This window comes from Ursus maritimus, unplaced genomic scaffold (assembly GCF_017311325.1).
Source record: "Ursus maritimus isolate PB19 unplaced genomic scaffold, ASM1731132v1 scaffold_22, whole genome shotgun sequence".
Taxonomy (NCBI): Eukaryota; Metazoa; Chordata; class Mammalia; order Carnivora; family Ursidae; genus Ursus; species Ursus maritimus.
Genome location: NW_024424675.1, coordinates 24328437 through 24345467, shown reverse-complemented (window position 1 = coordinate 24345467; position 17031 = coordinate 24328437). Strand labels below are relative to the sequence as shown.

General features: G+C 38.0%; 1 protein-coding gene across 1 annotated transcript in view; it reads right to left on the bottom strand.

The window, feature by feature from the left end:
- ITCH (itchy E3 ubiquitin protein ligase) overlaps nt 1–17031 on the bottom strand; it is a 127324-nt gene that overhangs the window by 72973 nt on the left and 37320 nt on the right. Inside the window, exons 3-4 of the mRNA XM_040638196.1 lie at nt 15146–15236; nt 3099–3240 (exon numbers count right to left, since the gene is read on the bottom strand). Coding sequence (XP_040494130.1) covers nt 3099–3240; nt 15146–15215 — 212 coding nt within the window. The 5' untranslated portion in view covers nt 15216–15236. The remainder of the gene's footprint in view (nt 1–3098; nt 3241–15145; nt 15237–17031) is intronic.

The following is a 17031-nucleotide window of genomic DNA, read 5'->3' as shown; positions in this document are numbered from 1 at the left end:
ATGGTAAGCCTGAGGTTATATCATTTAATCTTCACAGCAACCCTAAGAAATGGGAATTACCACCCCCATCTTCAGATACAGAAACTGCTATTCAGAGAAGTTAAGCAATCGCACAGCTAGCTAGTCAGTGGCAGGCTGTAATAGGAACAAAGTTCTGACATTAAAATTTGTATTGAAAAGTTCCTCAGTCTTGGGAAAAAGAAGAAACAAAAAAGTTCTTCAGTCAGCTACATGATTTGAGGATTGTATTAGATACCCCAAGTTTCACACTGCTAGAAAGAAAGTGTCCATGATAACTGTCAAATATAGACTCACTCACACCTTGTCAAATGCCAATAAAGAATACTATCTGGGGTACCTGGGTGGCTAAGTCCTTTAAGTGTTTGACTCTTAAATTCATCAGCTCAGGTCATGATCAGGGTCATGAGATTGAGCTCTGCATCCGGCTCTACTACGCTCAGCGTGGAGCCTGCTTAAGATTCTCTCTCTCCCTCTCTCTCTGCCCCTCTCCCCCACAACTCTCTCCCCCCCCAAACACACAAAAACAAAACAAAAAACAAAAAAACTATCTGTAATGCTAATTTCCAAAGCACGTTTTGGGAAATTTGAATTTGTAATAAACTTTATACTAAGTATTTCAGAGTCATTAATCAGAAAAATAGGAATGCTATATTATCTGCCATAGTATGGCTCAATGCTATAAAGAAAAATTCTAAGGCGCCTGGGTGGCTCAGTCAGTTTAGCGTCTGCCTTCAGCTCGGGTCATGATCCTAGAGTCCTGGGATGGAGTTCCGCATCAGGCTCCTTGCTCAGCAGGGAGCCTGCTTATCCCTCTCTGTCTGTCTGCTATTCCCCCTGCTTGTGCTCTGTTTCTCTGTCAAGTAAAATAAATAAAATCTTTTTAAAAAATTCTAGAAAAACTTGAATTTCTCTATATCTCATTCTAAAAGGTGATCAAATCTGGGGGGACAAATAAACACTTTCTCAGAAATCTACCTATGCCTATTCCCCCCATCATCATATTTCCACCACCATTTTTTAGTTAAAACAAACTAAAAACTTTTCATCTTAACACTGCCTCTTCTTTTGGGGGATGGGGAAGGACAATGTATTCTTTCTCTTTAAAATTCTCAGATGTTATGTTCAGAAGAACATTCAGTACATATCAAGAAAATATTTTTCCATTAGTCACCTGGGAATTCATAATGGGGATAGAATAAAAGAAATGATTACTTTTACTTCAATTTGAGAGAGGATAAAGTATACTGTCAAAGATGGTCTTAACTAAATTACTTCAATTCAATTCTAGAGAGAATGCCTGCTATGGAAGCCATGTTAAAATTGCAGACCAATCCGTTGCAACTTAAAAATTCAAAACTTGAGCTATGTGTTCCCCCAAACATCTGGGCTCAACAAGAGCACTATCATAAGGGGCTATAAGGCGAGTTTCTTTTTTCTTAACTTTTAAACCACTAAGAAAAGCATATCATTATCAGCTTAAGAGTCTAAGTGCACATCTAGTGAGCAGAGCCAGCAGTTGGGAGAAACTAGATGTGCATTCAGTCAATACTCAATTATTCTGCTGAACATCTCTAGTCGTTATGGAGGCTCTGAACTTTTATAGATTTCATTTGCTTTTTTAAAAAAATTTTACTCATCTAATTTAAAATTTAGAAACAATCTCTAACAGATCATTAATTAAAAACAGTCTAAGAAACTTTGTTGAAATACAGATGAGAAACATTAGAATGATACTTCTTAAAATTTCACTCATTTGCTCAAAATCATCATAAAGTACATCAAGATACCCTAGAAATCCAAAATTCATGTTAAAGAATAATTTCTCTATATCCAATTTGTTTTGTCATTTATTAGGAATAAATACTATACACATAAGCATTTATTGTGTGATGAGCATAAGTATCTTATCTCACCATTTAGAAATAAAACTTTTCTTTAGTCACTGGTTTATTTCTCTAAGGGAAAAAATGCAAGAATTCCAAATGTTAGGTAATAAAAAACAATTTTTGTGTATTTGATGTGGTAACAACGAATTATATTTTGAACTACATTTTAATATAGTTGGTCCCCAAACTAAATATGCTATATTATTTTGAAATCCATTTGTTGATGTCATGTTTTCTTCCATTTTAGTAAAAACATTAAAATTAATCTGTAATTCTCTTTAGTGAGTGTTCAATACCAACACATGGGGCTTTGTCAGTAAGTATTAAAAATTGATCTATCTGCTACTCCTATGCATTCTACAGATAAAACAACATACGGGCACATGGATGTATACTGCAATGCTGTGTAATAACACATTAGAAACCAAGTGATAACAGGGAGCTAGTAAAATGAATGATAGTCCATTATTACTAAGGAATATTATGTAACTATACAAGGTATGTTAGATCTGTATGTATACAGCTAGAATAACCATACTATGTAAAGTACAAAAACAGAGTTATATAGAATAAAGCGTATAATTTTTTTTTTTAAGGAAGAAAATCCCTGTGTAGGTTCTGTGTGGACATTGTAATTAAAAACACAAAAACAAAACTATTTTATAAACTGAAAAATAAAGTGAGCGGGGCACCTGGTGGCTCAATTAAGCATCTGCCTTAAGCTCAGGTCATGATCCCAAGGTCCTGGGACCCAGTCCCGCAACAGTCTCCCTCTCTGTCTGCCCCTCCCCCCAGCTCATGAGAGTTCTTTCTCACTCTCTCAAATAAATAAATAAATAAATAAATAAATAAATAAATAAATAAGAATAAAGTGAGCTACTTATAGCTCTAATTTAAGTAAAGAGCTGTTAAGAATCTTTCTAGGCCCATGACCATGGGCTCTCCAGATTCTGTTCAGTACCAATAATGATAATATCATCAACCAAACTAGAGAAGGTAAAGTAGAGAATGGAAAAACAGAAATATCTAAAGAGAAACAAAAAGGAGACTAAAGAAAGGAGTCCTAGGTATAGGGGAGAAGGAAAAAAAATGAAAGAGGAGGAGGAGCAAAGAAAAGTGAGAAATTTTTAAAGCTTCATTTCTATTCACCTACTAAACTAAATATACTATAGAAAATACTTTCAAACCTACACTGTAAGGGGCTGCTTCCATTTGGGACTGTTTGTATTGTTGCACTTTTCTGTCTTCTTTGACTGTCCATCTACTGTGACTTCCACATAAGGACTCGGTCCAAACCAATTCTTTTTATTTTCTTTAAGTTTTGCTGAAATGACTAGGCAAAAGAAAAGGGAAAATATTTCAATATTTGAGATGTTAGTTCATCCTTCAAATCAATTCAATTTCATAAAGGTTACAGAGAACATTATTACTTTTACTCAGAGAGGCAGTTTTGCTCTAAATTATTTACTAATGTTATTCAGTCATGACCTTTGTATTTCCTCCCAACCTAGTAAATAAACATAGTACTTCCCCCATATCATGCACCCAAATTACTATTAATATACCTCCAATGCCGATATCGATGGTCTCAGAACTCCAATGTCAATTAAAAAGTAAGAAACAAACCTGGTCAACAAATATTTGAACACCTACCATGTACCAGATACTGCTCTAAACTGTAAATACAGCAGTTCACAGTACAGAAAAGGCTCTAGCTCTCAGGGAGATAATAATACCCTAGTTAGAGAAAATCCGTGTGCTGAAAGACAGGCTAATACAGCAGCATATGACTTGGTAGTAAGGAAGGCCTCTGAGGAAGCACTTTTAAGCAAGCATCTAAATGACAGCCATGAGAAGACTGGAAGTGGGAAGAGCATTCCAGAGAAAAGCAAAAAAACTTGGCATATCTGAGGAAAATATAGCAAACAGGAAAGTATGGTAAATGAAGTGAGATCACATTTAGCTTTGTAAGCCCAGATAAGGAATTTGGATTTTATTCTAAGCATGCTGGAAAGCCACCAGAGGAAGAGAGTTACAAACCAGGATTATTTTTAGTATCTCATACACCTCGTATTAGCAAGAGCTTCCTATAAAGTGCATCTTAAGATACTGGCTCCATCATCTTCAAAGACCCTTGAGTGAGTCACTTTTGCCAAAAAATAACCTTGTCCAAGCCCCTTGGAAGGTGTAACAAGTAAATCTGAATCTAGCAGAGCACCTCATGGTTCCTACAAATGAGAACTCACTGCTCACCCATAAATAAGGTGATCACAGCCATGGAAATATTCTACCAACTGGATATCTATTCTAGCAGCAAAGCACAGAGAATACCAGTGCCTCCTTGGAGTTGCTAGAGGAGTCTGTATAGCAGCTACCCAAGAAGCTCAATATATAGTCCAAAGCACAGACGGTCTGGGCATCCTAGAAGTCCAGTCCCAGGTAGGAGCCATGAATCTCTTGACTTCACAAGTACCACATAGTTCTGCTGTCCTTTGGTACTTGTATGCCTTATTTTGGCAGCATGCAAGCCAGCTATAGGGTTAGTATTCCAACAATGTATGCACATTCTATAAATTAGAGCTTCATCATTATTTTGGAATATCTGGTATAATAAAGTTCAATCAGATTTGAAATCAATATGCACTAGCAAAAAAACTATCTGTCAAAGGAAGAAAAAGAGCGGCAAGAGACATCACTGAAGTTGGCAATAAGAAGCCACTGAGGAATTTTAAGTAAAAGAGTGCTATTCAACAAATTTACTGAGTGCCTACTACATATATCATGTATTATCTGAGGCACTGAGAATACAGCGATCATCAGACTAATACTCAAAGATCATTCCATTGCTGTGGGAAAAATGAAAGGGAAACAAAAGTAGGAGTTAAGAGACTACAGGAGTCATCTAATCAAGAGATGACAGTGGTTTGGACGAGGATGGTGAATATGGATATGGGGAGGAGTAAATATTTTCTAAGGAGAACTAACAGGATTAGATTACATGAGGAAGTTGGGAAAAAGAAGAGGCAAGGATAACTCTCAGGTTTCCAGCACGAATAAGTGGATGGAAGATAGTATCATTTAAAAAGATGGAAAAGATCTGAGAAACAAGTTTGAGGGGGATGGCATGGGCAAGAAGAAATCAAGAGTATTATACTGAATGTATAAAATTTGAGATACGTGTGAGACATCTAAGTATAAACAATTAAGAAGTCTTCTTCAGAAAGGAAAATATTCAAGTGGGGACCAGACCTATCTCTGATTAATGCTCTAGTGCTTAATACGGAACACAATTCAATCATAGGATTGCCACAGAAAAAATATAAAACTCTTATTTTTAATACATTTCTGGTCTGAGAAAAGGTGAAACAGCCTGAACAATTATGCAAAGCTCACCACTGTATTTCAGGGTCTCTTATGATCCTCTGAAACTGAATAAACCTAAAACAAAGCAATGTAGGCCTGACAGGAAGGAAATGATCTGCCCTCAGTGGTTTTTTAGGATTCAAACTTTTGGGGCGCCTGGGTGGCTCAGTCAGTTAAGCATCTGCCTTCGGCTCAGGTCATAACCCAGAATCCTTGGATCGAGCCCCATGTCAGGCTCTCTCCTCGGCAGGGAGGCTGCTTCTCCCTCTCCCTCTCCCTGCAGCTCCCCCTGCTTCTGTGCGTGCGTGCATGTTTGGTCTCTGTCAAATAAATAAAATCTTGGGGGGAGAAAAAGGATTCAAACTTTTAAAGGTTATTTTGCCACATAATCCCACCCAACCCCACTAGAACCATTTTAGGAAACTTTAAATGGGAAAATAAAAAGGGTAAAGGAAACTAACATCAACTGTTAGTGTTTGCTATATGTCTAGACTTAAAACATTATTATTTCAATACTCAAGACTATTCTCCTGAGATGGATACTATCATCTTAATTTTTACACATAAAAAGACAAACTCAAAAGAACTTAAAAGTTTGCCCAAGGATCACTTGGGAAACCTGAATAAGAGAAATTAAGTGCTCAAATCTCAGTTTAGAATGCATAAAACTTTATAGTCCTAATATTAGAAAATAGATCACTTACTACTTCCTGAAATGTAAATTCCTAGAGTAAATTAGAAGAATAAAAACAGTAAACTGTACGACAGGGAACCAAAAAAAAGTCAGTATCATCTGTTACCTGGGCAACTGCAAAGGTCTCTACTAATTTTTCGTTTTTAACCTCACATCTACAACCTCTCACAACTTCTGGAATTATCTTCCTAAAACAGATGTGATCATGTCAATATTTTTCAAATGCTTCTCTAATACCTGCAAAATGAAATTAAAACTCTGGGGTATTTTACATTGTTATGTACCTTTTCAGCCTCCTCTTATACCAAATCCCACCCATCCCCCCTGGTATTCTAACCACCCTTAGCTGTTTGCTGTCCCTCACAAGGACCATGCATTTTCATGTGCTGCTCTGGAAGCTCCACTCAAAATGACCTTCTTCCTTTTCTACCTAATAAAATCCAGTACTTGCTGAGAAATAAGTGACCCCTTCTCTTTTGATTCAATACTTCTTTAAACCTAAGAAGTTAAATTGCTCCTGCCTCTACATTTCCATTGCATTTTCATATTTATGTATGGTTCCTACAGCTTTTCGTTCTGTCTCAGCTTTTAGTAAGTTAACTGGTTTTTAGTTTAACTCACCCTGTAATCCCTGTTATGACAAGGATGTGGACAGTCTTTATAATTCCAATAGCATTTAATAATTTAAAAATGTGAGACATTTAATCTATTTGTTGAACCAAATGATTAATCATGGGAGAAAACAAGTTTCCCTGCTTTACTGTTATATACACACATACAGTATCTATTGCATATAGTGTCATGGCATATATTAATGTTCTTCTGGGGCGCCTGGCTGGCTCAGTCAGAAGAGAATGCAACTCCTTATCTTGGGGTCATGAGTTCAAGCCCCACATGGGGTACAGACATTACTCAAATTAAAAACTTTTTTAAAAATTTTAAATTTATATTAATGTTCTTCTGATCCTTTCCGAAGGTCAATGCTTTGACCTGACTTTGGTTCTTCATCCTAACTTTCTAGTACAAAAAACTTTGAGAAAATTTATTATGTTTTTAGATTTATTTACTTTGGGGGGGTGGGCAGAAGGAGAGGGAGAGAGAGTCCCAAGCAGACTCCCCACTGAGCATGGAGCCCGACACAGGGCTCAAGATCATGACCTGAGCCAAAACCAAGAGTCGGATGCTTAGACACTTAACCAACTGCACCACCCAGGCACCCTAACAATTTTTTTTTAATTTTTTATTATTTACTTGACAAGAGTCACAGAGAGAGAAGGAACACAAGCAGGGCAAGTAGGAGAGGGAGAAGCAGGCTTCCCGCTGAGCAGGGAGCCTGATGCAGGGCTCGATCCCAGGACCCTGAGAACATGACCTGAGCCGAAGGCAGACGCTTAACGACTGAACCACCCAGGCGCCCCCTGGTACCCTAACAATTTAAATATAAAGAAATTAAAGTGAATCCTTAGCTTATCCTAACCTATTTTGGGAACCGGGAGATTACAGTGAACAAGGTAAAACAAGTAAGGGTGCTGAGACCTCGTAAATAGCAGTATGAGCTGATAAGAAAACCAGTTAAGCAAAGGCTAACTTTGTGGTCAGAGTTATGACAGGCCACAAGAGGCCTCTCTAGCAGATCTACGTGTTGGCTAGATAGAATTTTATATAAACTCTGAACTTTAATTTTAAATAAAAAGGGCATTCCTAGTATCTAAGCAAAGATTACAATCTTCTAGTAAATTTGGGAAGTGCAGTATTATTCAATTCCAATTAGTAATAAAGTCAAGATGGTTTCTCCTCTCCAAATGATCAGTTTTTTTTTTTTTTAAGATTTTATTTATTTATTCAACAGAGACAGAGACAGCCAGCGAGAGAGGGAACACAAGCAGGGGGAGTGGGAGAGGAAGAAGCAGGCTCATAGCAGAGGAGCCCGATGTGGGGCTCGATCCCTTAATGCCGGGATCACGCCCTGAGCTGAAGGCAGACACTCAACCGTTGTGCCACCCAGGCGCCCCTCAAATGATCAGTTCTAAGTAAAGACTGAGGCAAAGAAAGTTCTAGGAAATACCAAAGTTACTTATTTGCCCACATAGTATAATGCTAGCACACAGCAAGCATTAAATAAAAAACACAAATGAGTTCAGAATAATAGCTGAGGTTATGTGTAAAACGTAATCAAACAAGAAATGGCTAAAGATAGGGAAGAACATAAGAAAACAGACTTATGTCCAAGGTAAAGGACCAGGCCATACAATTAGAGAAAAAGAGTAGATGACCCAAAAAATCCAATCGTAAAAATGAGCAGAATCTGATGACGGACAGGGATGTGAAGAATAAAGGACAAAGAAGTGAAGAAAATTTTAAGTATGTGATCCACCAGTTAGCCTCCTCATAATACGTTAACACTTCCATTCCATAAGTTAAATTTTTACATAAACAGCAATCTTTCACAAAAACTACCATTCTTGCCATTCACTGACTATACTATTTTAAACGTAAAGAAAATTAGAATGAGGGGTGCCTGCGTGGCTGTTAGTTAAGCATCTGCCTTTGGCTCAGGTCATGATTCTGGGGTCCTGGGACTAAGCCCCACGTGCGGCTCCCTGCTCAGTGAGGAGTCTGCCTCTCCCTCTCCCTCTGACCTTCCCGCCTGCTCATGCTCTCACTTGTTCGCACTCTCTCTCAAATGAATAAAAAAATCTTCAAAAAGAAGAATAGAAAAAAGAAAAAAAAGAAAATTAGGATGATAATGTAAAATAAGCAACCAACTTTATAAAAGATTTAAGCTTAGACTGCTGTTAAGATATTAAATTAGGGGCGCCTGGGTGGCTCAGTCGTTAAGCGTCTGCCTTCGGCTCAGGGCATGATCCCAGCATTCTGGGATCGAGCCCCACGTAAGGCTCCTCCACTGGAAGCCTGCTTCTTCCTCTCCCACTCCCCCTGGTTGTGTTCCCTCTCTAGCTGGCTGTCTCTATCTCTGTCAAATAAATAAATAAAATCTTTAAAAAAAGATATTAAATTAGACAAGTAATACTAGAAGGAGAAAGAAATAAGGAATAGGGGAAAGAATAATCTATACTTATACAGTGTTTTGGAGTTTTCCAACTCACATACACTATCTCCCAACAACCATGTGACAAAGATGTTAATATCCTCAGTTCACAGCTAAGAAAACAGGCTCAAAGATATTAGTGAGACGCACAGGGTTATAAAACTATTAAGTATCAGAACCAAGACTAAAATCCAGGGCCATTAACTCCCCTGAAGATGGGAGTCATTAGTCTATATAGATTTTTTTTTTTTTTAAGATTCTATTTATTTATTTGACAGAGATAGAGACAGCCAGCAAGAGAGGGAACACAGGCAGGGGGTGTGGGAGAGGAAGAAGCAGGCTCATAGCGGAGGAGCCTGATATGGGGCTCGATCCCAGAACGCCAGGATCACGCCCTGAGCTGAAGGCAGACGCTTAACCGCTGTGCCACCCAGGCGCCCCTAGTCTGTATAGATTTCTTAACTAAAACTGAGGGTCATAAGTTAGATGACTTCCCCAAGAGTTTAACTGTAGAAGCTTTACTGGCACACTAGTCAAAGCATTTTAAAGTATTTATTTTTTGCTATCACTTTTACATCTGATAAACTACACAGGAAAGGTACTGACCAATACGAAGAACAGTACAGAGACATGCAATAACAATATTCAATTAAAATGTGAACAGATCACTAAAGCTAACAGAAGCTCCCAAAGCAACTACCTCAAAGAATTACCTAGATCTATGTGAAAGAGAAGCACAAAAGACAATCTTTCTTATTCAACTCAAACTTGAACAGCTAAATGGCTACTCAGGTTATTTCCATAAATTAGATTCAAGTTATATAAAGTGTTACTAACGCAGGGCCACCTGGGTGGCTCAGTTGTTTAAGCATCGGAGTCTTGATTTCGGCTGGGGTCATATCTCAGGCTCTGTGCTCAGCAGGGAGTCGGCTTGAGATTCTCTCTCTCCATCTCCCTTTGCCATCCCCCTTACTCTCTGTCACTCTCATATAAATCTTTAAAACAAAAAAGTGTTACGAATCCACCAATACTATACTTTTTTATTCTATGTAAATGCCAAAAAGGAAAGGTGACGCTGCCTTTCCTTGGATACTCTTATAAAGAATTGAGTGAAATTAAAACTTCTATCCAGGGGAGCCTGGGTGGCTCAGTTGTTAAGTATCTGCCTTCAGCTCAGGTCATGATCCCAGGGTCCTAGGATCGCGCCCCGCACCAGGCTCCCAGCTCAGAGGGGAGGCTGCCATTCCCCCTGATGGTGTTCTCTATCTCTCTGTCAAGTAAATAAAATCTTTTAAAAAATAAAATAAAATAAAACTTATATCCAAGTTCCCTAAACAACCCATTTATCAACAAACAGCACTATGAATTTTTTAAACCTCTATTTTGTTACAGCTTACAAAAAAGTGCCGTTTCTCTGAAATAAATTTTCTATTTGCCCTCACTTAACCAGGTGAGGATGACCAATTAGCCAAAATATATTGTAAACAAATAATTAACAGGAATGTATGTATGGGTGCACATATGATAGAGGAGGTAAGAAAATAGGGGCACTTGTTTGGCTCAGTTGGTAGAGCATGTGACTCATGAGTTCAAGCCACACTGGGCATGGAGCCTACTTAAAAAAATAAATTAAAAAAAGAAATAAATTTGAAAGAGGTAAGAAAATAAGAGTAAGAAGCCATATGCAGATTTAGTGCACTACCTAATCAAGATTCCAATAGCATTTCTGACTAAAAATAAATCTTAAAAATAAATAAATAAAGCTACAGTAATCAAAACAGTATGGTACTGACATAAAAACTGACAAACAGACCAATGGAACAGAACTGAGAGCCCAGAAATAAACACAAACATGTAAGGTCAACTAATACTTGACAAGAGCCAAGAATACTCAAGGGAGAAAAAAACAGCCTCTTCAGTAAATGGTGCTGAAATAACTGGATTTAAAAAAGAAAAGAAAAGAAAAAAAGAAAAGAAAGAAAAAGACAGGCGCCTGGGTGGCTCAGTTGGTTAAGCACTGGGCTCTTGATCTCAACTCAGGTCTTGATCTCAGGGTCATGAATTCAAGATTTGTGTTGAACTCCACAGTAAGAGTGGAGCCCACTTAAAAAAAGCGGGGGGGGGATGCCTGGGTGGCTCAGTTGGTTAAGCATCTGCCTTCAGCTTAGGTCATGATCCCAGGGGGTCCTGGGATCAAGTCCCACATCAGGCTCCTTGCTCAGAGGGGAGGCTGCCATTCCCCCTAATGGTGTTCTCTCTCCCTGACAAATAAATAAAATCTTAAAAAAAAAAAAAAGAAAAGAAAAGAAACTAGAGCAGAACCACAAAATAGAATTTTAACTTTGGCACTCAATTCTCCTATCAGTCTTTCACACCAACTTTCTAAAACACAAATACAACTGATTACTCTTGGTTAAAAGCCCGATTACTTTCCATCTCTTCCAGCAATGATTTTTTTTGTAGCCCTGACACACAGCTGAAGGAGATGACCCACACCCACTAAATTCTTATGGCTCCTCACTCTGCAGCAGTCGCTTTTAAGGGCATTGGCGAAGTCTTGTGCATTTCCCTGCTTCGTGTCTCTTGCTCATATTCTTTCCTAAAAAGATCCCTTCTACTCCCCTACATTTTTTAAAAATAACTTCCTACACTTAAATAGTAACAGTGCTTTAAGCACCACCTCCTTTCACAGCAACTCTGGTCAAATACCTCTCTCTTTCCTGACCAAAGATGTTCTCTCCTCTTGCCATTACCATATACCATAGCATTTATTTTTTATACTTGAATATTTATGCCTTCCTTGATTCTAGAAAGATGCTGAGGAAGCTTACCAAAAACAAAAAGACCCATACTATAACTGACCCATTAACACAGAATAAAAAATACAATGTCATTAAAGGGATTTGTGCAAAAAACTTGGATCGGAGGTTTCTAGCATTAAAAGCAAAGAAGTAAACAACGAATTATGAAGAGCAGTTGATTCTGTTCAACTTGGCACATTACTCCTCATAATCTTCTGCTCTCCACTTGTCTCATATCTAATGATGTATTTGCCAAATACATAATTTTTATCCAATCCTCATGTTTGTTTTTATTAAATTGTTTTTACCTTGTATTTGTGCATTCTCAGAAAATGTAGAACCAAGACTAAAACCTTATAAATGGCAAGAATTTTGTCTTCCTGAGGTGTATTCAGGCATTTATTAAATGTTCTTCCTACTATGATAATAATGATGATAGCAAATATGATAAACAGTATGCAAAGAAAAAAGTCAAAAGGAATATAAATTGAAACCTAAAGCAATAACAGTATCATCTCTGAGAACTAAGATGATAAACAGGACCCCTGACTATTATTTTACTGAGTTTTTAAATAAAAAACACGTGCATTAGCAATGTCCACAATAGCTAAATCGTGGAAGGAGCCGAGATGCCCTTCAACAGATGACTGGATTAAGAAGTTGTGGTCCATATATACAATGGAATATTACTCAGCTATCAGAAAGAACGAGTTCTCAACATTTGCTACAACATGGACAGCACTGGAGGAGATAATGCTAAGTGAAATAAGTCAAGCAGAGAAAGACAACTATCATATGATTTCTCTCATCTATGGAACATAAGAACTAGGATGATCAGTAGGGAAAGAAAGGGATAAAGAAAGGGGGGGGTAATCAGAAGGGGGAATGAAACATGAGAGACTATGGAATATGAGAAACAAACTGAGGACTTCAGAGGGGAGGGGGGTGGGGGAATGGGATAGACTGGTGATGGGTAGTAAGGAGGGCACGTATTCCATGGTGCACTGGGTGTTATACACAACTAATGAATCATCGAGCCTTACATCGGAAACCGGGGATGTACTGTATGGTGACTAACATAATATAATAAAAAATCATTAAAAAAAAAAAAAAAAAAAAAAAACACGTGCATTACTTATGTAACCTGAAAAGGTAAGGTTTTTTTTTTAAAGATCACTCCAATCAAAGGTTTCAACATTAATCTGCCCCCAAAAAAGAAAAGTAATAAGAAGCTGGCTCAATTTAAATCAACTACTCAGGCTGGCCTCAGGATGGGGAGCAGGGGAAAACAATCAGAATGCTACTTAACAAAGCAATATTAATATCTTTCACTGAGAATCAGACATTGCTAAGGAAAGACTACAGTGAAGGAATCCCCCAAAATAAATTAAGATGCTGTCACCTTATAAAAGTGTTATTTTTATATAATTCAATCACTTTAAGGTTTTGAGGAAGATAATAATAAGGATATGGTTTATGGCCTAATATTCATAATCCAGAAGTAGATATAAGACAGGTGTAATAAGGGGGCTCCTGAGTGGCTCAGTCAGTTGAACATCTGCCTTCGGCTCAGGTCATGATCCCAGAGTCCCAGAATCAAGCCCTGTACCGAGCTCCCTGCTCAGTAGGGAATCTGCTTCTTCCTCTGCCCCTCAACCTGCTTGTGCTCTCTCTCAAATAAATAAATAAAATCTTAATTTAAAAAAAGACAGGTGTAATAAAAGCTAAAATACTGGGGTGGCTGGGTGGCTCAGTCAGTTGAGCATCCAACTCTTGGTTTCAGCTTAGGTCATGAATTCAGTGAGATCGAGCCCTGCGTTGGGTTCTGTGCCTTCCTGGAGTCCGCTTGAGATTCTTTCTCCTCTGCTCACCGCACCCCCCCACCCGCTCATGTGCTCTCTCTCTAAAATAAATAAATAAAAATTTTTAAAAAGCTGAAATACTATACAGAGAAAATTGTTCTATAAGAAATAAATGCCATTAAAAGGATAAAGATTAAGGTTTCACTGTGTGATACAGACACACGCATGTCTGAAAAAACTCTGGTGACTCACCAAATAATTCATATATAAATACCTACAAAGAGACCATATGGAGCCAGACTGTTAAAGCTCCCAGCCCTGGCTACAGAAATTCTATACTATAGCCAAATAGAAGGCCTAAAAGTTTTTGAGCAGGAATGTAATATAACAAATAGCGTATCAGAACATTAGGAATACTAATATGAAAGGGATATACTTGGTTAGTATGGTTAGAGAAAGAAAGAAAGAGATATTAGTTAAGTAATAGCAGACGTTTCTCCAAAAAAGATATACAAATGGCCAATAAGCTCATGAAAAGATGTTCAACATCATTAACCACCACAGAAATGCAAATCAAACCCACAGTGACATACCACTTCATATTCACTAGGATGTCTATAATCAAAAAGACAGATAACAAGAACTGGCAAGGATGTGGAGAAACTGGAACCCTCATACATGGCTGATGGGAATATAAATGGTGTGGATGCTCTGAAAAATAATTTGGAATTATTCCTCACAAAGTGAAACATATATACTGTATGACCCAGGGACTCCACTCCTAGGTATATACTCAAGAGAACTGAAAAGACAAACCTTCACAAAAACTTGTACACAAATGTTCATAGCATTATTCATAATAGCTAAAGAGTAGAAAAAACCCAAACATTATCAACTGATAAATGGATAAATAAAATGTAGTACGTTCATACATTTAATATTCTTTGGCAATAAAAAGAAATGAAATACTAATGCATGCTACAATACAGATGAACCGTGAAAACATGCTAAGTGGAAAAAATCAGAAACAAAAAGCCATACAGTTTATGATTCCATTTATGTGAGAGATCCAGAATAGGCAAATCTACAGACAGGAAGCAGATTAGTGGTTGCTTAGGGCTGAGGGTGGCTAGGGGACATGGGAAGTATTCCAGTAATGGGTAGAGGTTTCTAAAATTGAATGTGGTGGCTGTGATACAACAATGTGAACATACTAAGGATCAGTGACCCTCTAATAAATAAACTATGTGGTATGTGAATTACCTCTTAAGGCTGTTAATACAAAACAAAAAATAATAGCAACTGCCCAGACACCAATGTTTAATAGGAGAGAAAAAATAAAACCTGCAAAATACTCAAGAATATCCTGAAATAAAAACATAATTTTTATACAACTAAACATTCTGTTCATTCATTCATTAAGCAAATATTAATTCAACACCTGATATAAAAGAGCCACTGAAGATTTTCTTAAGATCATTTTTTATATTGGGGGAAAAATTATAGCAGTAGATCTTTTTAAGACTTACCAGTGATCTGAAGTTGTGATTTCATGGTCAGGCTACCCATTGAACCAAGCTGTGATCCACTGCCAGACATACCACCAACAGGACGGCAAATCTGAGCATTGAAAAAGAGACACTGTAAACATGAAAAGATCCCATATAAAAAATATGTATAGTGCTAACCAGGCTATTTCCATGTCTTACTGAAGACCACACAATAACAGTGTCCTTAACATTGCTAAATAAAATTTTCAATTCTAGTATTCATCCTGCCTAACCTATCAACAAAATGACATAGCTTATCATTCCTTCTTCTATGGTTCACATTCTTCCTGGAGCTCCCAAGACACATTCTCTAGGTTTGTCCTACCTCCCTGATTGTTCCTAGGCTCCTTTGACAATCCCTCCTGTTTTCTCCCCCTCTCTTAATGTTGGAGTGCCCTAGGGCTCAGTTCCTGGTTCCCTCTTATCTCTCTATGCCCATTTCCTCAAGGATATCATCCAGTGTTATGGCTTTAAATGTCATCTATATATATATACACCAGTGAGTCCCAACTATATTTCTATCCCAACTCCAAACAAGTTCACTTAGGCATCTAAAAGACAACCCTCCCAAACTTCACACATCAAACTGAACTTCTGATAACAACTCCATCCTTTCAGATCCTCAGGCTAAAAACCTTGGAGTCATCCTGCCTTTGTTTTTCACTTCCCTTCGTATCTGCCAGTAACACTCTCTATCTGCAAAATATATCCAGAATCCAACCATTTCTCACCAACTCTACTATCGATCTGTTCACAGTGGTTTCTGAGAGCCTGACTTTTTTTCCTGGATTATGCCTCCCTCCTAAGTTACTCCAATTATCAACAAGTCTCCCTGTTTCTACCTGGCGCCTAGCTTCAGTGCCTATTCTGAACACAGCCTTTGGTTGAGGTCGTGATCCCACTGTCCTGGGATCCAGACCCATGTCGGACTCCCTGCTCAGCGGGGAGCGTTCTTCTCCCTCTCCCTCTGCCCTGCACTTGCCTGTGTTCTCTCTCACTCTAATAAGTAAAATCTTTAAAAATAAAAAAAATAAAGTGTTCAGAACCTTGCAAAGGCTTCCATTTTACCCAGAGTAAAAGCCTAGATCAATACAATGACCTTAAATGACCCATGCTACCCCTGCTCCCAACTTGCTGATCTTACTTCCTTCTACTCTCCTAACCTACCCAGGCACTTATCTCCTTATTATTCCTCAAATATGCCAGCACATTCTAGCCTCAGAACTTTTGTTTTACTTGTTCTCTTGACAATATTTCAGTCTGCTCCACCTCCCTTGTCACTTTTTTTTCCTTCTACAGAATATATCACCTTCTGACACACTAAGTAATTTACTTGGCTGTTAAGTTTATTGGTTTCAACTTTCTAGGCCAGAATATTAACTCCATGTGAGCAGAGATCTTTGTTTTGTCCACTGATGAAAGCCAGAAGCCCAAAACAGTGCCTGACACATAGCAAACATTTATATAGGTTTGATGAAATAATTTAAAAATTAATAAATTAAAAGGCACCTTAGCATGTGCAGAAAGGAAGGGTAGAGGGAGAGAGAGAAGCACACTCCCCGCTGACCAGAGAGCCCAATGTGGGACCTGATTCCAGGACCCTGGGATCATGACCCGAGCCAAAGGCAGACGCTTAACCAACTGAGCCACCCAGGCGTCCCAGGATATTCTTCTGATTCAAAGTGCTTGTAATACAAAAGGTCCTCAAAGACATCATTACAACATTCTGTACAGTTATTACCTTCTCCTCAATACCCAAAGAATGTATGTAACAGTACTATGACATCAAGACAAGTAAATCAAGAGACACCAAATGAAGTCCAACATCTGCATGATAAACTACTATTCTAGTTGCTGATGTGTAT